The 25,309-nt window shown below is 43.0% G+C and overlaps 1 protein-coding gene across 1 annotated transcript in view; it reads left to right on the forward strand.

Annotated features, from left to right (window-relative positions):
- Positions 1–921: 921 nt before the first annotated feature.
- The window catches only part of hmcn2 (hemicentin 2), a 47,932-nt gene continuing 23,544 nt past the window's right edge, over positions 922–25,309 (forward strand). The window contains exons 1-26 of the mRNA XM_010787665.1: positions 922–1,180; positions 2,784–2,854; positions 3,331–3,489; positions 3,979–4,101; positions 7,461–7,632; positions 7,737–7,843; positions 7,928–8,048; positions 8,142–8,405; positions 8,516–8,660; positions 9,071–9,192; positions 9,418–9,690; positions 10,102–10,243; positions 10,539–10,666; positions 11,394–11,507; positions 11,599–11,757; positions 11,841–12,035; positions 13,044–13,139; positions 13,299–13,426; positions 13,511–13,655; positions 14,652–14,764; positions 16,592–16,751; positions 17,258–17,417; positions 21,449–21,576; positions 21,768–22,019; positions 23,205–23,288; positions 25,095–25,286. Of these exons, the coding sequence (XP_010785967.1) occupies positions 922–1,180; positions 2,784–2,854; positions 3,331–3,489; positions 3,979–4,101; positions 7,461–7,632; positions 7,737–7,843; positions 7,928–8,048; positions 8,142–8,405; positions 8,516–8,660; positions 9,071–9,192; positions 9,418–9,690; positions 10,102–10,243; positions 10,539–10,666; positions 11,394–11,507; positions 11,599–11,757; positions 11,841–12,035; positions 13,044–13,139; positions 13,299–13,426; positions 13,511–13,655; positions 14,652–14,764; positions 16,592–16,751; positions 17,258–17,417; positions 21,449–21,576; positions 21,768–22,019; positions 23,205–23,288; positions 25,095–25,286 (4,012 nt within the window). The remainder of the gene's footprint in view (positions 1,181–2,783; positions 2,855–3,330; positions 3,490–3,978; positions 4,102–7,460; positions 7,633–7,736; positions 7,844–7,927; positions 8,049–8,141; positions 8,406–8,515; positions 8,661–9,070; positions 9,193–9,417; positions 9,691–10,101; positions 10,244–10,538; positions 10,667–11,393; positions 11,508–11,598; positions 11,758–11,840; positions 12,036–13,043; positions 13,140–13,298; positions 13,427–13,510; positions 13,656–14,651; positions 14,765–16,591; positions 16,752–17,257; positions 17,418–21,448; positions 21,577–21,767; positions 22,020–23,204; positions 23,289–25,094; positions 25,287–25,309) is intronic.

The following is a 25,309-nucleotide window of genomic DNA, read 5'->3' on the forward strand; positions in this document are numbered from 1 at the left end:
GGGTCCTTACAACTTTTAAGAGGACACTGAATTATTTACATTTATAAGACTAGAGCTAGCTTCCTTTATGAGGTCGGATCTCCTTTTGAAAATATCTTTCATAGCTAGACATAAAGTGCTTATGATGATATTTAATAACAAATAACATATTTCAATCCAGAACAGCTAATGTATGCAATAAAAAAAGGAAAGTGTCATTTCTGAGTGGCACGCTGAGCTATTCTACCCATTCATATGTCAAGGGGAGATTTCTCAGCGTGTGCTATGTATAAAATTAGATTGGTGTCGGTGGGATATAAATGAAGGCTATTTATAATAACGAAGCTGTTACTCAGACAATGTTCTCGGCATGTCCAGAATACAGGCTCCAAACTCTGCTGGTAATGTGCGCAAAGCTGTTAAAAAAAAAAAACCGGGTCTCTAGGGGCCCACCTCGATTACGGAGAAAATTGAATAGAAGGAGGGGTGTGGTGTCGGATAGGGTTAAAGCCTGGAAGTCACAGTGGGGTCGAGGTACACACACACACACACACACACACACACACACACACACACACACACACACACACACACACACACACACACAAATCAGGTTGGGTCTCAGGAACCTTTTAATACCCATCTCCGCCCCCGTTTGAAGCGTCAGAGCACCAGCTCTCCAGGGTCTCTCCAACACAGAGCCAGTCCGCACGCTCCTCCAAACTTTACGCACCGATGTACTCCTGTGGAAGTATTTTACTCTGGATGTTGATGTCTTTCAGCTGAGTCGTATTGTTCCAGATATATTTTTCTACCGATTGGAAGTGCTCCCAGACTTTGCATTGCTTTGAAATCTGAACTTTAAAAAACTTTCTTCAACTTTTAACTTTTTTATGTGATTCGCCTCATTCCAGCAGACAGATGCAGTCAATCTAAATAAACATGACCGGTGTCTTATTAAAGTGCCTAGTCTTGGCGCTGTGTGTCGGCGCGCACAGGCTCCTGGCAGTCCCCCGGGCTGAGGAGGATGATGGTTCCGGTGACAGCGCCTCGACCCTGGCCTTTGTGTTCGATGTTACCGGCTCCATGTACGATGATCTGAAACAGGTGATAGAAGGCGCCTCGCGGATCCTGGAAAGGAGCCTGAACAGGAGGACCAGACCCATCAAAAACTTTGTGCTGGTCCCCTTCCATGACCCAGGTACTCTTTGACCAAACAAAAAAAAGTTAAACAAAAGCTATTTTATTACGAATGTGTAATCTTGAATTTTAATGTTTGTGTATTATAATTATGAATTACTACAACTTCTAACAAATCAGCCAAAATGATCAGATTGTTCTGCTACACAGCAGCATGTAGCCTACTTGCAATGTGAAACTAAACATGTAGTTTACATTGCCACTGATTATGACATATATCTGTAGCTGTCATCTGTTTAGGTTAACTTGAAAAGATCACAGCAAACTGCTACACCACTCAGAACCTGTTGCACATGTTGTAGCCCTTATCTGTCTCAGTAGAACAATTGGAACAAAGAGCAGCACATTAAACTCAAACTGATACAAGACATCAGGAAAATGTGTGTGTGAGAGTAAGGAGTGTGTGGGACAGGTACGTCTCTTCACCCCGGCATCTGTCCTCCTATGGGAAAGCTGCAGCTTGAAAATAAGAGTGCTCTAATGGGGGAGGGTGTTTGAGCACTGATGAGAAGCATATGCTGTCTGCTTGTGTGTAATTACCCCACTCACCCCCACCCAACCCACCTCCATCCAAGCCTCCGGAAAACCCTCGTAGCCCCACATTTAGCCAGTCAGGGGGGGATGGTTTTCAACACTAACACCACACATTTTGTCTGTGTTTATTGTGCCCTGCCCTTGGGGACCTTGTAAACTTCCAAGATTGCAGCGGTGGCTGACAAAGAGGCGTGACAGTGCTGTCAGTGTTTTACAGTCACTCATGAGAAGGAGACAAGGACTTGAAAGACTTTGCTGTTGCAAAATGGATTGTGAATGAGTAGGAAATGTAATCCGCTTGACGCATGTCTGCAAACTCAGTATCATTAGTCTCCCAGAGAGGCTTGAAAATGTTATTTGACAGTCAGAATAACAAGCACAGACACACATAAATCGTGAAGCTCCACCCTACCTGATAAGGGTCTTCTCTGAAGCAACTATAATGAAAGGCCTGCGTTTATAGCCGGCCGTGTTCTGTAGCAAAAACAATGTGTTCTCTGTGTATTGGTTAATGTTTACTGTTCCTGCAATTGGCCCCACAAGGCATCCAACAAAGCGCCAGGCCCTGACAGGTTCTTATCCATCACACTGGAGTCTGCTGCTGCTGCTGCTGCTGCTGCTGCTTGAAGAACAGTAGAAAATGCTGACTCCAGCTGCAGAAAATTATTGTCATCCGACATTTGGCCAGATTGTAGTGATTTGTGTTAAGCAAAGCCCGAACATTGCAATTTTGTCAGTGCATCAATCTACCCACTACTGTGCCGTGTGGTGTTTGTGATTGAATATTCATGTCTTGCACAAAAGATACAGGGCATCCTTCTGGTCCTGATACGTGTGGCTTATTTGGGCTTTTAAAGATGGCTTATTTTCTGCTCAAAGATGGAGAAGGAACAACTAAATCCTTTGTTCTGATAAAGCTGTTTTTGTTTGAAGAGTAATTCACAAAAGTTAAGTCCTTGAGATAAATATATTTAGGCATACGCTATTGTGTAGAACATGATTTATTAGTTAACTTAATTTGGATTTTGTTCACTAAGTCTCTGTTATGATATACATTTCCGTCCTCACAGATATCGGCCCTGTTTCCATAACCACGGACCCAAAGAAGTTCCAGCAGGATCTGCAAGAGCTGTTTGTCCAGGTGGGAGCCAGAATACATGAAATCATTATTCTATAGGAGTGGGATTAATGTATTCATCCACACTAATCCAAGCGAAAGTGAGCTAATGTAATGTCTACAGTACCAAACAGCAGCTAGTGTGGGAAATGTCATGATGGTAAAACGTAGTAAGACTGGAATCATAAAGTTATTTATCTGACTAAGGAAGATCAATTTCACAGACAATATAGATCTATCAGGTTAGACTGAGTGTATTTTGTTGAGCTGTGTGTTTATTTTGTATCTAAATGTATGTTTTAATATCTAAAAAGCATATTGCCTTATTTTAAAAAGCACTTTTCAATTCATTATTTGTGTACCCTTTAAAATTGATATGATTCTGAAAGTTGAGCTATTCCAGAGTTTTTAAAAGTAAAATCAGTATGAATGCAGTTTAGAATATGATATTTAGCTTTTACTTCTTCTGGGAGTATTTGATTTGTAATTCTGTCACTTAGGGCGGGGGCGACTGTCCTGAGATGAGCATAGGAGCCATAAAGAAAGCCTTGGAGGTTTCTCTGCCTGGATCCTTCATCTACGTGTTCACTGACGCCAGAGCCAAAGACTACCGCCTGAAGAGAGACGTTCTGCAGCTGGTGCAGCTCCGCCAGTCACAGGTACGGCCCCAAAGTGGACAGGGGTGTGAGGGTGTTCAAGACATACTGTACACGCATCAGTCCATTTTACATTCATTCTTCTCACAGTATGACAGAGGTTCTTCCTTTAATACAGCTGCAGTGTATTAAAGCTGTACAGAAAACATGTAAGCAAGGATTTCATTTGATTTTCTTTCCCATGACGATGCTGGTAGGGAGAAGTCATTGCTCACAGACTTTTGAGTTTCTCTGCATTCATCACACGCTACAACAAAAGGGAAAACAGTTGCCTGCTGTGAAATATCTACATCCCAATACAAAGCCCTGACTCTCAGCTGAGCAGATGAGAGTCTCTTCAAAGTTCCTCCAGTCCCAGCCTCTACGTGAGGCATGACAATGAGCATTAGCGTCACTTTGGAGGCCACTGAAAAGCGAGTGCGTAAAGCAAACACTGAACAGTAGTAATCCCCTTAACTCTTCCTGCCCCCCCCCCGCCCCTCTTGTTCCCAGGTGGTATTTGTGTTGACCGGGGACTGTGGGGACCGCTCTCAGCCTGGCTACAGGGCGTACGAGGAGATTGCTGCCACTTCCTCTGGACAAATCTTTCACCTGGACAAGCAGCAGGTCAACGAGGTGAGAGCATGACAGACTTATTCTCACTAAACCCTTATTAAAATCTTTTCACACAGAATAAATGATTTAATATAGAATTCTGCTAATATAAAGTATAATTTGTATATTCAGATGTGTATTTGAGGCACAGGAACAAGAGAGAAACATTTATTTAGTGAAATCAAATGATTCCAAAGCCGATATTAGACTTCCTGTTCATATGATAACAGTGAGTGACTCTTTTATATCAGAGGCAGCATGTAACAGAAGCCCTGTCTGAGAAGCCAAAGACCGCAGGGCTCCCTTCCCCGGCAGACGTAAAAGAAGCCAGAGTTTCCTCTGGAAGAGACACTGGTATCCTGCGTGTCAACACAGGAGATAGCTGTGCAGTGCTGAGCTGGAGCCAGCCGCTCTGCACACTGGTGGCCCACTGAAGCTCTGAACTCAGATGTGTGTGTTTGTGTGTGTTTGGGTCTGTTTCCTGTCAAGGTGTGCTTACATGTAGCTAAACACACAATGTCTGTGTGTGGGGCAGCTTGGTTCATTATCACTCCATAATCCTGCCAGCTGTTTAAGGAGTGTTTGCATGTGATTTGTGTGCTGCAGTAGAAGGGAATAGGAGGTCAAACTCACTCCAGCCCTCACACCTAAACCCCACATAGCTCCGTGCCCAAGTAGCTTTTAACATGTCCTGTTAGATGTAAACATGTGCATACTTATGATCACATTTTCTTGAAAAACTGTATGTCAAACCTGTGTGAATATAGCTGTTGGGTGGTATGCTCTTACCAAATTAATGCAAATCCTTTAATCCTTAAAAACCTCAGAAGAACTCCAACTTTAACCAAAATATTCCCTCTTAATGGCACTTTAATAAAGTGGGTTGAAATCAGAATATACAAAATCTTATGGTCATCTCCGGGGGAAGAGTGGAGAGAAAACAGACTACTTATTTTGCTTTCTAATCCCAGGATGTGATCGGTCACGGCTTCCCTGCTTCCAATACAGCTGCCCAGTGGAGTTGGCTCCAAGTCCTCACACAACAAGTCATTGTTAGCTATCGCTCTCTCAACGCTGTTTTTTATATGTTTTGATCATCGTGATGATCCGCTAACAAGAGCGTGGACAAGGACACCCTGTTAATGTGCTGTCAAACTTGGACCACGATCTGTGCTCCTCAAGATAATGATGCCATGCTTAGTCATCAGTAGCCTGAAGCGCTGATTGAAAATGAGGGCTGTGATGTTTAAGCTTCCAGATAATGCCTGCTTGCCCACAGAAACCGGGTTTTTAATAAGCTTGAAATGAAGATGTGGTGTTTTGCATGTTTCTACCTGGCAAGCTGCACAGACACTTAACTCAAGTGCCTTGAGGAGTATTTTATAACATTGCTCTTATGGTTTTCTCATTACGTGGAAGCAGTGGGTTTAGTTAAGGGACCTGCAGTGGTTCTCAGACTTAAAATGAAACCCAGGTAACATTTATCCTTGTCTTCCTGAGTGCGCTGAACAAAGGCACCATTTATGGTGTAGCAGCCTCTCTGAAGCACTTGTGACAGGCAAAGCATCGGCCGGTGTGTCGAATCTCCCACTGTGAAAAGAATGAAGGGTCCATCTGGGACTGATTCGCTCTAATAACCTTGATTTGTAGCGGGACATCTTCCTGAAAATGTCCGCAGCTGTAAGGTTTAAGCCTTGGTAAGGACTAAGCTGACCCCTCCTCATTGGGAGATCTGGAGTCAAGCTGCTGTGCTTAACCACTGCATGGCAAAGTCTTTTCATTAGCAGGTAATGCACCTGGACTACCTCGAGAGCGCAATACAGCATCACCCCAGCCTGAGCTCACCCTTCTTCTCTGGCCCATCTGTCATGTTTCTATGAATAGCAGAGGGGGGTTCTTCCTGTAACAGCGCCGTAAGCCCGCTCAACTGAGACACGCCAGATGAGGTTTCACAGGACTTAAGATCCTCTGCATTCCCAGTGGTTGAGACAAGGAGTGGCAGCAGAACTCAGCGTGCTCCTGCAGACCTACCACGGGCCCGGAAAGAGAGTGGTCCCATCTCTGCACTCCAATTGCCTTTGTGTTAGGACTGAGTAATGCCCACTCCTCTCTGCTCTCTTGCATAAGAAATAGACAGTATCCTGGGGCAGATGTAGGTCACTTCTTCACAGCTTCCTGCTCTGCTGGTGATGGCTGCACATGTGGCAGACGTTACAGCTGTTTCTAGTTGTAAGACGGCGAGAGGAACCAGCTGCTGTCAGCACCCAGTGGACCCGATAGACAAAGCGGAGGCCTGATTAAATTATCAAAGGCTTTCTTTGTTTCAGTTTTTGCTTGTTTTTTTATAAACGTCTACAGTAAAATGTGTTTCTGTTGGGTCCGTCTCCAAGGGCCCGCTGAAGAAATGTTTTCAGTCGGTTGCATTACAGACGCAGCTCAGCCATAATACCTCTTCATATGAGGTCAACACAAATACTAGACAGCAGTTGCTTGCTAAGTAGTTGGAAGATGAAAGACATTTGGTCCATTGTGGCCACTGAAATAAGACAGGGAGATATCTGTGGGGTTTTTCTGCTACGGGAAAGGGAAACTGTATTCTTACTCATGATAATGATAACAGCTAGAAGGTCAAGCAGCTGTCAAAACTGCTATTCTATAATGTCAGATAATTCTCTGGAAAGCCTCTCTGAGGGCCATTATAGTCTGTATCATATGATTGTTTTGCACTTAAATATAATCAAACTGTCCACCATTATTTTAGACTTTGGACAATCTTTGCCCTGAGTGCTATAATGACTAATTTAAAGAGATAGCCTTCGGCAATCCTAATGTGTGTCTGTCTGACCTCATCCTGCTCCCTTAGCTTAACTGATTCAACAGAAAGATGAGAAACAGCCAGATGTTTCTGTCCATAATGAACCTGCACATTAGTAAAGCTGATACTCTAGAATATATAGTTTGAGTGTATTTCTACAACAAAGGCACCACTGCTTTCTATTTTGCAGAACAAGCCTCGTGATTCATGAGAGCTGTGCTGCGGGAGGGGGGCTGCTGCCTGACAGACGCTCCTCTGGGAATACATGCTTGAGAGTGCAGAAAACTGCATGTTATCAGTCTGACAGTTGAGCTGTTTCACTTTCCCTTTGTTTAGGAAAAAAATCCCTATGAGGAATACTTTTGTGATGAAAAATTGTCCGAAGACAAAGAGCAGGGAAGGGATTGGTGGAAGGGGGGGGGGTCTACAATCGTGTCCTTCCTGTCTTCATCCTGTCTGTATGTTGAGAGGGGATTCATGACAGTTTGACGGATCCCAGGCTCATCCACCAACCAATGTCTTTCCTCCATCATGACATGCTGTCTCTGTTTTTTCCTCCTGCCAGGTTTTAAAGTGGGTAGAGGAGACAGTTCATTCCATGAAGGTCCACCTGCTGTCGTCCAACCATGACAGTGCGCAGGAGAACAAGTGGGAAGTGCCCTTTGACCCCAGTCTTCGCGAGGTCACCGTGTCACTCAGTGGACCAGCACCACAGATCGAACTCAGAGATCCCTATGGTAGACCACATGTTCATTTTCTTTCCTGCCATCTTAATAAACTTTATTCTCATTGCACCCAAAACAAGGTAGGACTTTGAAAAGTTGCTGTTTTCGTGTTCTAGGTCGAGTAGTTGGTGAAGCACAGGGCCTGAAAGAGCTGCTGAACATCCCTAACTCCGCTCGGGTAGTCAACCTGAAATTTCCCAGACCTGGGGCGTGGAAACTGAAGGTACTTCTGAATCCTCTATGAATATGTTTACTCTGATTTCTTTATGACATTTGGCTAATTGAATAACATTTATTTCCTAAAAAGGTGAGCTGCAGTGGGCGCCATACTCTGAGGGTCACAGGGGTCAGCAATCTAGACTTCAGGGCCGGCTTTTCCAGTGTACCCGTTTCAGAGTTCAACCAAACCAGAGAGAGGCCAATAAAAGGTGTCGGATATGTTTCTGTTAGCTGCTTGAGTTTTATTTGACTGAGAACACTTGCAGGAGATGACTTCATGACGACCTTTCTTTGTCTCCCAGGACTTCCAGCCCATGTTTTGCTGAAGTGTACAGGCCTGAAGCCTCCAGGTCAACTCAACCATGTGGAGCTGGTGTCAGGCTCAGGCCGCTCCTTACGCACCATCCCCGTGCCTCTGCCCTCCGACCTCGGTCAACAAGGACTATGGCGCCTCCCGGAGTTCCGCACCCCCTCCCAGAGCTTCTTCCTCAAGGGGACGGGCATAGATGAAGAGGGCTACCGCTTCCAGAGGCTGTCCAGTGTCTCCTACACCAACATTGTTCCAGGCAAGACAACCCCTTCCCTGAAGAAACATCTCACCAAAGCCACTCCAGTGTCTCTCACACCTCATCAATCTCTCTGGTGACATTTAATCCTGGTTTCCTCCCTTCTGTAGATCCCCCAGCAGTGAGCATGCCTGACGTGGTGAAGGGCTTCTACATGCAGCCTGTTGTGATTGGATGTTCGGTGGAGAGTGACGTTCCCTACAGGCTGCGATTCACCAGAAGTGGGATCACACTGGGCGACGAGAAGTTCTTTCAGTGAGTCTCGATCAGCGCTCTGTAACATTTGACTTTCTTTCCTGATTCAGATGCTAAAGCTTAATTTGCCCATTACCTGCTGCAAAAAAAGTGTAATTAGGTCACTCACTACTCTAACCGGAGGGCATGTCTGTTAAGCATTAGTGCTAATTGGCTGTTATTATTATTTGCAGGAAATCTTTCATCAGTTTTGTAAACATTACATATTCGATTGTGTCATCTTGAAAAATTAACAAAGCGTCTATTCTCATACACCCTCTGCTTTGAGTTAAATTCATGAAGAGAGGCTGACTTGTGGTGAAAACTATTCCCAGTGTGTGTGTGCCAGATAGACTAATTGAATGTGTAAAATGGGCTCATGCTGCTATTGTCATTCTCCATTTATCAAACCAAGCATTTCTTTGTGTCAGGAATTCTGCCATTGCATCTTGGGAGATCGGCCATGCATCTGCTGAGGATGAAGGCCTGTATGAGTGCATAGCGCAGAGCAGCGCAGGACAGGGACGGGCCTTAACACAGTTGACCGTTCGAGGTATGACACACACACAAGCAACAACACACACATCCTCAGTCGTCTTGCCTGCATGCATCACAGTCACAGCAAAGCTTTGAAATTAGTTCCAGCCATTTGTTATCTTAGACTTATGGCATAAACATCAACATGATACAAAGCATGCCAGTACAAACATCTCTTTGAAAGAGTAAACTATTTTCGCTCTGTTTGTTTGATGTTTTGACTGTGTTTCCACTAAAACAGATCCTCCTCCCGTCCTCAAGTCGGCAGTAAATGTTACTTCCTCTGTGGGAGGCGTGGCTGTGCTGTCCTGCCAGGTGGAAGGATCCATGCGCCACAACTTGACCTGGTACAGAGCGGGTCATGCCATCCGAGCCCGCGTAGGGAGGGTTAGGCTGCTGTCCGACTCGTCCCTGCAGATCAGCGGGGTGCGGACTCAGGATGCTGGGGAGTATCACTGTGTGGCCACCAACGCTCATGGAGAGAAAAAAATCACGGCATGGCTTCATGTCCCAGGTACGGCAGGAACGATACCCTGCAGGTCATCTGCTTAAACACTTAACACACTGGGGGCCTCTTGGTTCCTGAGGCCCCGTCATCTGTTTTCCATTATAGGCTTAGCCTCCTCGCAGTCAGATTGAGCCACTTTCTCGTCAGAAAATGTTCCTCATCAGCCAGAATTGATGCATGTTGAAAAGAGTTGGCATTCGTACAGATGTTTGTAATGGATTCAAAAATAACGAGTTAATGTGAAACTTGTGTAACAATGATGTCAGACATGGTTAAGTGCTGGTAATTGAATTGAAGCCCACCATCAGGAGTTTACTGTTGTGAAACTTGCCATCGGGAAGTTGTGAATGACCTCATGCCGCGGTGAAGGCCATGACTCACTGTCAGCATTTTGACTCTGTTTGACTCCATTCGTAGAGGCTCCTTCTGTGGAAGTTCACCCCGAGGGCCGGGCTTTCTCCCAAGGGGACGAGATCCGCCTCGTCTGCGCGGCGTCCGGCTCCCCCCCTCCCCAGCTCTTCTGGAGCCATGGAAACATGTTTCTTACTAATCGGCCGAGGTAAGGGAACTCTCAGCCCACTCAACACCTCCGGCACACAGGGTTCGGAGTCATTACATTCCACTTAAACTACATGCCTGATTGCCACATCGTGTAGCTTAACTTTCGGTTCTTATGTGAAATATTTTTCCAAACCACAACTTTATATGCCTGTGTGAAATACTTATTCAAAGAAAAAAATCTCTCATGATATCCAAGAATAGCAGGAAGGGTTAGAGATGAATTGCAGTTTTACATCTGCACATGTAATCATGAAGAGTCAACAAACATGTCTTCTGTGGATTGTGTGATACAGGTTGAGCCTAACCAAACATGGAGTCCTGAGCATCAGAGGGGCCCTCCCAGAGGATGCTGGGAACTACACATGTTTAGCAACCAATGAGGCTGGGACTGCCTCTCAGACTGTGTCTCTTACTTTTGCAGGCAAGTCAAGATATCGCTTCCAATGTTAAGGGTGCCAATGTGAAGTCATGCTGTTGCTGGAATTTATCTTTTTACAATTTTTCCTCATTTTTTGTTTCTGTTCTGAATAATAATTTCTGATAACATTATTTTTCAGACTTCACATAAGTAAATGTTTTCTTTATCTCTGTTGCATCTTCTCTTCAACAGCATTTGTTTTGAATAAATCTGTGAGTGAAATACCAGTTGAGCACGAGCGATGTGGCCACATGCTGCTCTGTCTCACACAGTAGCATATTTCTCTTCTTGTTTTCTGAGCACTGACAGTTGAATGCCTGAAGTTTCAGCCGTGGCCTGTCAGTTAGTAGTTGACAGAAACCTCAACCCTGATAGACTATGGCAGCCTCTTCCTAGGGCGTGCTGGTGTTATACACACTTACCTTCACATACATACATTCACATTTTTAACAACATTGATCTGTTAAGGCAGCAAGAGATTTGTGAGACAGATCATTTCATTCTTCAGCTCGGCTGTCTGACTTTTTCCAAAAACATGTATCTTGCTCTGTTGGCAAATAAATTGTGCGAAATGTGAGCTTGGTTTTTATATTTACCTCAGGTCAGTTACAGCAGCCTTTACTTATTCAGGCCAGCATTTTTCTTCACACTAAATTGCTTCGATATTATTTTCCAATCAGGTAAAATTCTATAAATTAAAAAAGCTTCATCTTTCTTGTCTTTCCTCCAGAGGTGCCTAGAATAACAGTAACACAGCAGGTTGTGCTTGTATCTGTCGGAGGCGATGCGACTCTGGAGTGTCAGGCAACAGGCGTCCCCCCTCCTCTGGTCCACTGGTTCAAAGGTAAGTTAAGGTCAAAAACAGTGTTCGCATTAAACACCTGAGAAAATGTCAAGTAAGAGACGAATGGGCTTGTTTTTCTGTGTCTTTCCAGGTGAGCTCGAGGTGGGCTCTGCGCTTTTTGTTGAGCAGGATGTACACCGTGGCACCCTTCATATTCGAGGGGTGCAGGAGGTCGACGCGGGTCAGTACAGCTGTGTGGCTAGCAGCTCTGCCGGCACCACCGCTGGCACAGTCATTCTGGAGGTCGGAGGTGAGTTCACACTTTCCTGCATAAAGCTTATTTTTCTCCAAAAAATGTATACAAAGTAAAAATCACCATTCCCTCCACCACAGTGGGCCCATTGTTCTCTGAGGCACCAATTGATGTGACAGCTAGCGTAGGGGAGAACATCACCCTCCCCTGCACTGTCCGAGGGTCCCCGCAGCCATCGGTGACCTGGCGCAGAGAGGACGGCAGACAGATTCTCACAAGGCCAGACAGCAACAGTAGACCCGTGCAGCTGGAGAACGGACATCTTCTAATCCAGAGTGAGTTACTCATGAAACACTTTCGCAGCAAAGAGCTTTGGTCTACAGTGCAGCATCATGGTGGCCCTACACTGACTGGCATGACTGTGTGATTATATATAGAAGAGGTCCAGCATTTCATATTAAATCCAGCTTTTCTCTAGAGAGGAAGGCGACAGGATTTAATTGCCATCGGTAAAGTTACAGTATGGCTTTAAAAACAGTACTTATCCATCCTACTAAAATGTGCTTCTTCTGGTCTGTGAAAGATTTTACCTTAAAAGGTGCCCCACCACTTTAACACTGTTATTAAAGAGAAGCTGTCCTCTTGTCCAAGTATGTCTCCTTCGTTGTGAGAATGTCTTGCCTTCAGGGCTAGGGCACATTTAACTTGTGATCCCTGGAGGCGTTTTAGCTTGCAATATGACTAATCTTGGCCACTGAAGGTGATCCTTTGTAATCCTAAGACTAAATGTTTACAGCGTGCATAGTATTACTTTGGAGAGAAGCATGTCCTGCTTCTGTCACTGTTTCCATTTGTGGGTGCCATCTGACCTTCTATCTCAATCTCTTGCAGATGGCTTGTTTTTACCTGCCTTCACCGTACATTACCATTCTTCTCCTCACTTTTTACTTTAATACTAAATGTCTTGTCATTTCCTGTTTAAACATCTGACTATCCAAAGTCAAACACAAGAAATGAATCACGTTGATGTTCCAACATGTGATCTCCAGAGAATTTTACTGAATGCAATTTGTGTCAGCAGTCTGGCAGCTGAGGCAAACCCATTAATCCCGTTATTTTCTATTTTTAAACTCCTAATTACATCACAGTCGGACCGATAATACCACTTGTTATTGACTAGAGGACTTAACTGCTATTAACATAGACTTATTTTGTATAGATACATAATTTTCTCTCAGCAGGTTTAGAGATGCTGCTTATCTCTGATATGTAGATTGTGCTGTGTTTCTCAATATATTGATTTAAGTTTGCTCAGCGCTGCTTTACTGTGTGCTCAACTACAGGCGTCTGGCTGGATGATGAAGGGTTGTACATCTGCGAGGCCAAGAATCAGTTTGGAACCATTACAACTGAGGCCAGAGTTGGCGTCACTGGACTGGGTAAGCTACCAACTCGATTATCTAAGCCCTCTTATCTATCAGCACTGCCATAATGGCACAATAGACAATGGTAGCAACAGCATAACTGATTGTGGCCTTAAAATACTTTGCCAGTTTCCTTCCAAAGTATTTTTGACCATACACTTCTTTCTTCTGCAGAGCCCCCTCTCTTGGCACACGGTGCTCCTATCATCACGACCGGCATCGGCCAATCCCTGAGTATTCCTTGCATGCTGTTGGATGGAATACCTCTTCCAGAAAGACACTGGTCCCACAATGGCAAACCTGTAAGACAGACTTCTTTCAAATAGGCTAAAATTCATGAAGACAATCTGTTTCTGTGTGACTGTAGTAATTTTTCCCGTGCACAGGTTCAACTGACTGGGCAAATGTTTCTGAGGAGTGATGGCAGTTTGTACATTGAAAGAGCTGCCCCAGAGGATGCTGGGACATATGTCTGCACTGCGGTGAATGTAGCAGGGTCCATGAACATCACAGTCAGTCTGGAGGTCCAGAGTAAGAGCCCACATTAAAGAAATTGCTATGCATTTTGAATTGGCTTTCTTGCCAAGATTTAGATTAGATCAATACCTTACCCAAGATTAAAGTTGGAGCCAGCAGATCATTAGCTTATCTGTAAGACTGGAGGCGGAGAGATATGGCTGCCCAGGCTCTGTTCAAAGGTAACTACAGGAAGTAAAAGACCTGCCAAGAAATAGTTCCAGTACATAACCCCCAGTGAAACCACAAATGGTTGTTTTTAGATTTAAGTTTGCATACCCATTGAACAAATGAGGCATGAGTATATTAGTCAGATTTAAAGCTTCTATTAGTTGGATTTGAAATGTCAATCAAATATGATAATTTACCCAAATCTAATACAATTAGACTCAACTCCTACTTTGTTCCATTGCTTATTAGTAAATATAAGCACGCTAACACGCTTAACCAAAATGGTTAGCAACGTAACCGTTATCCTTGCTAAAAACATTCAGATTGTGATGACAGCATGCTGGAGCATTGGTTAACATCTAGCTAAAAGGCACTGATTTGCCTCAATAAAGCTAAACAGAGCTGCTAGCTGTAGATTTGTAGTCTTGTTTTTGGCTTCAGACCTAAGCAGGTCCTCTGCTTTTATTATCTATGATCTAAATGCCCATTCCTGTACAAGTTTCTCAATGCTAGAGACACTGGCAGGCATGGACGCAGCCCCAAATGTGGCGCACCTACAATGTGCTGACTCAGCGTGGAAAACAACATAATGTAGCTGACTTTACCACCTGCTGTCCTCATAGTGAGAGGGTTCATGTATTGCATGCTATGATGAAAGGGTAATTTTGTTCATAGGCGCATCATGACAGACAGGCCAGATTACTGTTCATCATCGGCCTGTAATGAAGAAATGCCTCGAGTGCTGACACTGCTGGTTGGCAAAGGCCAGTGATAATGCCAAGGACCCGATTCTTCCCGGCTAGTGAGACAGCTGTGTTTTGTGACCTACTTCTTCCACAGTTCCCCCTGAAATTAACGCTGGTCCATACCACTACATAGCCAACGAGGGCGTCGCCATCACACTATCATGCGAGGCCAGTGGATTTCCCAAGCCAAATATTGTCTGGTCCAAGGTATGATGTCACACTCACTGTCAAGATCTGCTTTTCTTAATGATCAATTTGTCTGCATCCCATAAACCGATGAATGACTAATTGGCTACTTCTTATTCCCAAAACATTATCTAGTGAGAAGAAAACTTGGCATTAGGTCGTCTTAAAATGAATCATCATTAATAAATAATGTTTAAAGTAATAGCTATATCAATCATGTAACAATCAAACATAACATCAATATCCAGTTTTGCAACGGTGATGGGATTTTCATTTTTTAAAAGTGTTGAGCTAAAGTCATCAGTAGGTTATTAATGTAATCAGCACTAGAACAATGATAGTGGTAACAATCACAGTCATATCCTTATGATATAATGCTTTCTCTTTAGATGAACTACTTGAATTTAAACCATGTTTAGGCTCTAATGAGTTATTTATAATTGGCATAATAATATTTCAACACAGTATCTACCTAAGGGGTTATTTTTCTCTGATTTGTGGAAACACTCTGAATATGCCATCAACAATAACAGTTTGCATTGCAATCAAGATGTCATTAACCTGACCAGGGAGGATGTAACCATGGCAACTTTACCATATTGCTCCTTGACTGTGAAAAATAACTCAGGATTTTATTATACCACAGGAATCTATTTAAAACCTTTCCTCCAGCAGTCGGTTAAAAAAAGAATCGTATTATGAGTAGAAAACCTCAAAGGTTATATGCAACCAGGCGTATCGTTGCAGAGCCCACATGCTTACCCAGAATGCCAAAGAGTGAACCTGATCATAAAACATTATCGCTACATGTGTCATACAGACGACACCACCGCTCTGTTGCCTGTGACTGACTAACATTATGCTCACCGACTCCGAGGCACATCTTAGAGCATTTCTACTAGTGCTGTGTTTTGGAAAAAGACCAAGATCATGAAGCAGGGTTATGATTTAATATATTGTGATTCTGTAAACAAAGCGATATGGATTGAGATCTCAAAAACAACATCTAATTTTAGGGAAAATGTCAAAAAATCTGAGTTTAAAAAGGTTTTTTTTTGCAATCAGAACAGTGAGACTATCTGCCATACACCTTTGCATGCAAACTCTTACCTAATAATCGGTAGGTTTTTTCGTTTTTGAAAATCATACAGTATCAACAAACATAATATAGCGCTGTCAGCCTTCCATCTGTGCACAAACTTATCTCGTGCCCTCATTGGTCATGTGCGCGTTCATGTGTTCATGTACGTGTGTTGGAGGAGGGGCTCTGTAAGGAAGTGGCAGATTTTTTCCGGCTGTGTATTTTCAAATTCTAGCGCACTCGAGCTGGTTTCTCCAAAATGTTCCATCAGTGGTATATTCCAACCACATTTTATACTAAATGGTCCATAACAGACAGATGACCGCAAACATTAAGACCCGTGATGTCCCATAAAGCAACACATAAAAGACAGAAAGCGTGCAAGAGTAAACATAAAACACCATTAGCCTACAGTTTTACTGAGGTCAACATGCATGTTGTTGAACTGAACCTGATTTTTGTACCTAGCTCTCTCCAAAATATCTTCAGAGGAGGGCTCTAGAGTGGAGTAAATTTCTCTTCTTGTCAGATAAAAGTGAATCTGTAAAAGCAATTTCATGTTCAAAGCAAGAGCGTGTGCAGCAGGCTGCGTTCTTGTATGTGTGTATTAGGGATAGAGGGTGAGTTAAAGGGGTGCTCTGTAATTACATTAGGCATCAAAGGTTTGTCTGTAAACCTTAAAGTGAGCTCTGTGTCCCTGCGCTGTTGTGAGGACAGCTTTTATCTGCAGTATATTCTGTCTGGTCTTATGCCTGCTGTTTCTCCAGGGCCGGCAGTCTCTGCCAAGGGGCCGCTCCTCTCTTCAGTCGGACCCTGATGGATACCTCCAAATCCTCCACCCCAGCGCTGAGGACGCAGGCATCTACATCTGCACCGCCACTAGTCCCGTGGGCTACGCTAGCCGAGAGATCCAGCTCAGTGTCAACTGTAAGGCAAACACATGTCCTACCACAGTCACCAAAACACAGCAGTATAACAAAGGGCCTTCTCTGTCTAGACTGCATGATGTTTTCCTGTAGACATGGGGCAGTATGAACATTTCCTCAATATTATCTTGGCCAAATAAATGTGGTTCACAATATTATCTCTATAAACGTAAAAAAAATTCCAAAAAGATAGGATACCGATTTTTTCAGTGAACATCCTTTTTAGTGAAAAACAGATCATCTTAAAAAAGGTAACTATGCATCATTAGTTCCCTTATGCTAATAAAAGAATAACTTTTTAAAATAAATCAGACTCAATATTTCACTTGTCACGATAGTGAGGTAAACATGTTTTTTCAAGTCACTCATCAGGATATTCACAATTTTTAATTCACCACAACTTCCACAATCTTATTCAATATCCCAAAAAAAGCCCTGTAACACCCGATCCTTGTGTGAGAATTGTTTTCCTTTTGGTATTCTGACAACTTTTTCTCTCTTTTCCAGCCATGCCTAAAATAGTGGGTGTAAGTGGCCATGACGACCTTGTGAAGATGGCTGCAGAGGTGGGGGCAGAGGTGGTTCTCCCCTGTGCAGCCCAGGGTAGCCCCTCTCCACTCGTCACATGGAGCAGAAATGGGCATCCCATCCCCCCCGTCACAGCTGGGTAAGAGGAAGTGTTACCTCACTCTGGGAATGATGCTGTGAAATTAGTGAAACATCACGTAACACAGCTTGTCACCATACCTTACCTCTGACCTAACATCTGACTCAGCCTTTAAAGCCATTCAAAGCTGCAGCTAATGTTTTGTATTTAATGATAACTTTTGGAAGAGACTGCACAGAGGGCTGTGTTGAGCATTCACTCATCTGCTGAGGAGGAACATCTGGTCCCACATGGTCCGCTGACTCCCGGCTCTCATGTGTGGTCACCCTGGGTGCAGACAGGCTGGTTGACTGGGGGAAACAGACTAGAGAGATGACAGACAGACTCCCTGTGCCAGACACCACACCGACTGGTTTTTGGGATAGATAGAAGAATGACAGAGAGTGGGTTGAAAGCTGCGGTGAGTCAGTTACAGTAAGACTTGTGTGGGGCCAGGGAGAAGGAATAGGTGGGGGTGGAGTGGGGAGTGCCAGGAAGAGGGGAGGAAAACGAACTGACACAGGAAGAGATACAAGCCCTGTCTGCCTGATGTTCGGATTCCCTGGGGTGCTTCGGCAGTAAAACAACATGCTGACCCTTTACTGGTCTTGTCTGATGAGAATAACACACCGCTGTGAAGAACCCCCACGCACGTGCTTTGCATATGCAGGACCTGCGGAAACAGGCATGCTGTGAAAGAGGGAGATTAATTCCCTCCACATACACTCTGTGGGGTCAGAGGAAATGTCCAGGGGGCAGATTGTTGGAAAAACTTAAATCAGTTGCGGAAAACTTTCTGACATAGCCATATAACAGGCTGTTAGATAGATAGATAGATAGATAGATAGATAGATAGATAGATAGATAGATAGATAGATAGATAGATGGACAGATGGACAGACAGACAGACAGACAGACAGACAGACAGACAGACAGATAGATAGAAAGATAGATAGATATTAGATAGATAGATAGATATATATTAGATAGATAGATAGATAGATAGATAGATAGACAGACAGACAGACAGATAGATAGAAAGATAGATAGATATTAGATAGATATATATATATATATATAGATAGACAGACAGACAGATAGATAGATACAGTATATATATATATATATATATATATATTAGATAGATAGAAAGATAGATATATATTAGATAGATAGACAGACGATAGATAGATAGATAGATAGATAGATAGATAGATACAGTATATTTAAGCAATAGCTCACGACAGGCCGTGGTATATGCTCATTATATCACAGCTAAGGGGCGTGGTTCGGCCCGACGCGAAGCACCCCACCTATATATATATATATTAGATAGATAGAAAGATAGTTATATATTAGATAGATAGATAGATAGATAGACAGATAGATAGTTAGACAGACAGATAGATATATAGATAGATATTATATAGATAGATAGATAGATAGATATACAGTAGATAGACAGACAGACAGACAGATAGATATTAGATAGATGGATATATATAGATATATAGATAGATAAACACATTGCTCATGAGCTGAAAACAAATATAAATACAAAATAAACTGAGAAATCAACATATTAACAGTACAAACATATGACCCTAGAAAATCTATAGAATACAAAGTATAACATAAAAATAGGTAAGAATACACTATAATGTATAATAGTATGAACCAAACTACTACTGCTACAATATCTCTATCTGTGTTTTTTATTTTTGTTTTACTTTAACTTTTATGTGTGCACCACGACACCAAGTCAAATTCCTAGTACAGTACGTGTCAACCTACCTGGTAATAAACCTGTTTCTGATTCTGATTCTGATATTAACATATGATTATACATTTTACAATGTGTGCAGTAGTTGTAGTCATTTTACTTCAAATGTAAATGCAATAAGGTGGAGTGTGAGTTTAATATATGTGCACATTGCGCAGTGTTGAGGAAAAAGTAACAGAAGGACAGAAGGAGGGTGCTGTGGGTCAACACACAGATCTATTTGACACTGAGTCAGTGTGAGTCTAATCCTCAAGAAGCCACTTTGTCCCAGTTAGTCTCTGTGTCAGACTATGTACACAGATGACTTGACACTAGTGTGGGGAGTGATGGATGGGTGAGAGGGGGGGGGTTCATGCCTTTTGAGCTTGAGCTTGTATCAGCCTTCAATCCGGCATTATGGAGCTGCAGCAACCACAGAGAAGCAGTCATTTGGTTCCAACGTTAGATGTTGCTGCCTCTCCTCAGGCTGAGTGAGGAGGTGGGGGAGCCACATTACACCATATGTGCAGCTGAAATAGAGAGCTCTTTGTGCTTCAAGCTCATTTCCACTTACATGAACATGTTTGTGTTATAATTCAGTAGCTTAGCAGACACACTTATCTAAGATAAATCACAGAGGTGTGTTTACATTTGTACACATTATACATTTATACAGCTGGGTAGCTTCTGGTGCAATTCAGGTTGCCACACTCCTTTAGTCGCTGACCTACATTTAAGCACTTTAAACCCGCATCTAACCGCTGCTTTTGTTTTTGCTACAAAGTATTTTTTTAAAGTGGAGGGCAGGGCATGTTATCATATCCATCTGTCCACTTGTTCGTCTGTGTCAAACATCTGTAAAATGAATGGGATGGTTTTGCGTAAACTTTTGCTCATATGGTTGTTCTCAGGAAACATGTGTGCGTGTCTTATCAGTAGCACGACTGTAGTTTTTGATTATCTGTATTTCCACACATCTTAGTGATAAACACACAATAGCTACTGGAAACAACAATGTTCCCAACAGGAAGAAATACAATCATTTTTTCCATGGCGACGTCACCAGGTGAAAACATGTCTACCCTTTTACACTGTAATTACCCTGGATAATGGAAATCGTGAAATTAACAACTCACTAGGGAGATCACTAAGCCCTGGCTGAGACTCCACTTAGTGCTTTCTTGTTCAGCACTTTCATTTATTATTAGATCCATTTTTCTTTTCGACAAACAACGTAAATGCAAAGAAGCCATTAACTGCTTTAAAATGTTTTTTCTTATTGCTTTTACTCTCCTTCATGCAATGTTTTGTATTCAAAACTCAACATCACCTTTAAAGTCAAGAAAATACATTATAATGGACAATGTAGTGTAATGCTACATAACTTGAACACATTGCTTAAAATGGTCATATTATGTAATACATTTGCATATTAAAGCGGACCTATCATGCTATATTTGAATAATATAGTGTAGGACCATACCTATATAAGGCATATTTATACTTTTTATTTTTCAAAATACCAAACAGATCATGCATTTTAGCCATTCCTCATTTTGCTCAATTTAACACTGTCTTTGCATGGGCTGATTCTGTGAGAACAGCATGTGAGAACAGCACCATCTACAGGCCTGGCATATGTACTACAGCGTCTCCAGCGCTTTCAAACGGCAATGTCCGTGGCTGTCTCCTCCTGATTGGTGGATTTGGCCCAATAGCCGTAGCGCCACTTCTGTGACGTCACAGAAGTGTTCAAATCTGGATCAGTCTGTATCAGATTCGTTGCAGCCCCTTTTTAAGAGATTTGGGTATGGAGGGAAATAGAGAGGGTTGTGTTTTCTGACACTTGGTGAGTTCCCTGTAACACCGGGGACACATATTCATGTATAAAAGACGTACAAAAGTGCATTTTGCATGATAGGTCACCTTTAATGAATCACTCTTATCAATGTGCTTCAGGTAGTGGGAATTCACAGTCTCTTTTTACAGGAACTCATTTTTTATTACCACATCTTTTATTTAAAATACTGTAGCACCAAAGGCAAAACTACATTCATTTTGAAATTGTCCTCCCACCTTATTAATATTTACCAATACTATAAAGGCAGGTAATGAATGTACTTTATTCAGATCTTTGCCTGCTCCACAATGTGTTACTTGTAGAAAATATTGCTTCAAGGAAAACGAGAATACCTCTTCTCCCAAAACACAGCGGCTGTAGATCTTCACTGACTTATTAAGTGTTGTGTTTTCTCCATCCCTTTGCCCTTGACCCCTAACCACTTCCCAGGTTCACTGTTTTGCCTTCAGGCTCTCTGAGGATCACTGATTTGCGCCTGATTGATAGTAAACTTTACACCTGCACTGCAGAAAACCCAGCAGGCAACGTGTCCCTGAGCTACAATTTACACATTCAATGTAAGTCGACACCACTCCATTACAACTTCTTAGAACCCATAAAACTTGTGTTTTCAAAATTCTGAGAAGTTGATAGATTCCATGTCAACATGTCACTTCTAACATATGTCAAGTATGTGAGATGTGTAAATAAATAGGTGTGTAACGGACGTGGAGAGACATTCATTTACGATGTTTGTTTTTGTCCCCAGCTAAGCCCAGAATTCAGCCAGCACCTTCCCTCCTGAAAGCCCTGCTCGGCCAGAGAGTCATTCTGCCATGTGTGGTCCAGGGAGAGCCACGCCCCGAGGTCAGTTGGTCACACAATGGACTTCCTGTTGGGGTCAAGAACACTACGCCTCTCAGGATCGAGAAGGTCAGCCTGGCTGATCAGGGCACTTACCAGTGTGTGGCCAAGAACAGCGCTGGACAGGAGATCTTGGAGATCAAACTGGAAGTTCTTGGTGAATATCTATCTACGGTTCAGATTTTCAAAACCTTGTTTCTTTATATTGATAATACGCAAAAATAAGCTGCAGTATATACCGCATAATGTGATTCATATAAAGCCTATCAAAAGGAGAGCAAATACAACCACATAGGCACATGCATCCACACGTTCTTTTAAACAAAAATCACAGGATGGGGGGGACTTTTTTGTCACAACACCTCAAACTACTATATGGATTTGCCAGTCTCAGATAATAACCATTTCCAAGCACTGGCGATAAAAAATTGTATCCATCCAACAGTGTCCCATTTACAGGCTCTCCTTGTCTTTAGAGGTGCATTCTCTAACGCAAAATAGTTCCATGATGCAAGACAATAAGGCCCCAGGGTGTACTTGAAAACAAAATGGTCGTATAGCCACTATGTGGGACAATTGAAGTGTTTGTTGTCCAAATAGCTACTCTTTAAGGCACAGTGAGAAAACCGTCCCTTTTAAGGAGGGGGATATGTAATAGTGTTTAAATATTGTGATGATGGTGCACATTTTCAGAGCAGGGTCTATTAACTTGTGAAGGCTGAATCAGGCCTTCCTGTCATCAGTAATGGGGAGCAGCAGGGGTCTTTTACTCCATTAATATTTACAGCACACATTTATGAATTATTCTTCCTAATTTATACTTCAACACCAAACAATATATCCTAAGCCCTACTTCCACTCCAGCTCAGGCTCCTTCTCATCTTCACTTAGCTTTTGATGTATTTTACAGTAATATTTTATATTAATACTGGAAAATGCATGTAACACCAAGAACATGTGTACTTACTACGTACTAACTCTGGCACTGCGGGTATGCACCTTTTGAAATGGAATGAACTGAAAACTGCACTCAAATTGGATTTCTTTTATTACCCGTGGAGATCTAAAAGCTTTATCATCTGATGGGTTTTCAATGACTCTTGTAATTGCTTTTATTTGTTCTGTTTGCCACTCAATTGGCCAGAGAGTTCCTGTGAGATCAAATCTTTTGCCCACAACAGTTTATGGAATGCCCCAAAGGCGTCTTATCACATTTACCTACACTGGCACCTTCAATAATAATCAAACTAAAACTCAGTCATTACACATTGGATTCAAGCTAAACTTTATTAGACTCCCTGTGCATTAAACCGGCACTTAACATGTTTTCCTGTCCTCACAGAGGCCCCGTCCTTTGCAGAACCAGGAGATGCCATCATGGAGAAAGTAGCGAACGGCAAGGTCATCATCCCCTGCCCGGCTAAAGGTATGAAATGAATCACAAATGAGTCAGCCTGACTGAAAATACACGGGAAGCAAAGTCTAAGGTTCTAAAGAGAAGAGATGTTACAATGTGACTAAAGTTTTAGAGCTTCAAATAGATGTTCCTTGTTTTAGTTTGTTTTATATTAGAGGAAATTCTACTTTAAATAAAGGACAGATGTGTTTATTTCTACACCATCAAAGGAATGTTTCACTGTCAACGTAGACTTTTAGTTGTCATAAAAAATATCCTTGCCATCTTAAAAGGTGCATCCTCTTTTTATCACAGCACCCAGAGGCCTGCTGTTGTCTCTATAATTTAAGAACTCTGTGCGAACAAGGTATTATCCCGCGGGGTGTGGAGAGTTTATCGCAACACACCAAGCGTCTGTGCGAGTCTGCGGAAGCACTGATGGATACTTAACCTCAGACAGCTCGCGCTGACAGCTATTGTTTCTGTGGCGCTGTGTCATGGTTACCAGCACGGTGAGAGGAGGTGAGGACTGTGTCCAATGTGGAGCAACAGCTGGAACATCAGTCTGCCTGCTCCTCAGTGAGCCACATCTGCTTTCCTCTGCGTCGGGGCCTGCTGGGAGAGGAATCCTAATTACAGGCTCCTGCTTGCAGATGAAGGACAGAGATGTCTGAGGTGCACTGTGAAGCACAGGAAGAGGAAGATGAAGCTACGCCAGCCCTCCTCTTATCCAAGTCTTACCAGCAGGCAGGCAAAATGTACCAGGCCTTCGAGGGCTCACACTTAAAATGTTTGACGCTCTTGACACCCATGAGAGGAGCCGGGAGCAGGAAACAAGTATCGCCCTCACTGTACTCTTGAGATCTCTCTGTGTGAGGGAGATAAAGCACATCCTCTGGCAGAAGGATATTATTAATTCACCAACAAACGCAGCGCATTAGATGGAGGTAATAATCGGTGAAACACATGGAAGACATGATCTCCAAATTCGTCAGCCCTAGCAAGTTAATTCAAAGTCTACTAATGAGATCTGTTAACATCTTAAATAGAACATATGTTTGCATTTCCGCTCAGCAGTGAGATAATGAATTTTCTTAGAGCTGCTTAACTGTAAACATGTGTTTGCTGTAAACCACCTTTGCTGTTGCTGCGTCGTTAGTATTATTTTGGATTGAGGAAGGGCGCAGTGTTTGATTCCTCCGCTGTGGTGGTTGTATATGTAACACCTCTGTAAATAGCCAGAGCCGTGCCATTTTGATCACTCCACCGCAACGCTCTTTCATCGAGGCTTGCTGGTCTGTCCTTGTCCCGGGGAGTATGTTGTGTTGGGTTCAAAATCCCCCACCTTTTCCCCATTCCACCTTTCTCCTCTTGATAATTTCCACCTCTTTCCCACCCAGTAATCCAGAGCACACACCTGTTTCAGGCTTCTGATCGTACACAGCAGTGCCTTTGAACTGCCTGTCCGACCACTCCTATTCTTACTGCTCAGGACTCTCACCTCAGTGAGGTAATAAATCTTGATGCTTGTGTTTTAAACCGTACATCTCTCTAGCACACAGTGTCTTACTTGTCTACTGTGTCTTACTTTTTTATGTGACCTTGAAATCATAAGCTTGTAGGCCCCAAGGTCCCATTTTGGCAATGCCTCCCCTGCTGTCCCGCTGTCCAAGAGATAAATGTAGAGCTGCCTTTTTCTAGTCTGGGCCGCTTGCCCATTAAGTTCCCCCCGCAGAGAAGCAGATAAATGGAAGTAGCTTTTCTTTCTGTCAGTTGTGATCAATAAAGCTCAGTTTATACTCACTTACAATCCTGTGCTTGTCTCTGCACCTGCAGGTTCACCTCATCCCAAGGTGCGCTGGTTCAAGAACGGCCTGGAGATACACACCGAACAATCAGAGCTTTCTGTGGCGAGGGACGGAGCGCTTGTAATTAGCACAGCGTCTGCCAGCCACAGCGGGGACTTCAAGTGTGTGGCGACCAATGAGGCAGGCTCTGTGGAGAGAAAGACAAGGCTGAAAGTAAATGGTGAGAATAAGTGACCCCTTTCA

The sequence above is a fragment of the Notothenia coriiceps genome, unplaced genomic scaffold (genome assembly GCF_000735185.1).
Source record: "Notothenia coriiceps isolate Sejong01 unplaced genomic scaffold, NC01 NC01_scaffold00031037, whole genome shotgun sequence".
NCBI classification, from domain to species: Eukaryota; Metazoa; Chordata; class Actinopteri; order Perciformes; family Nototheniidae; genus Notothenia; species Notothenia coriiceps.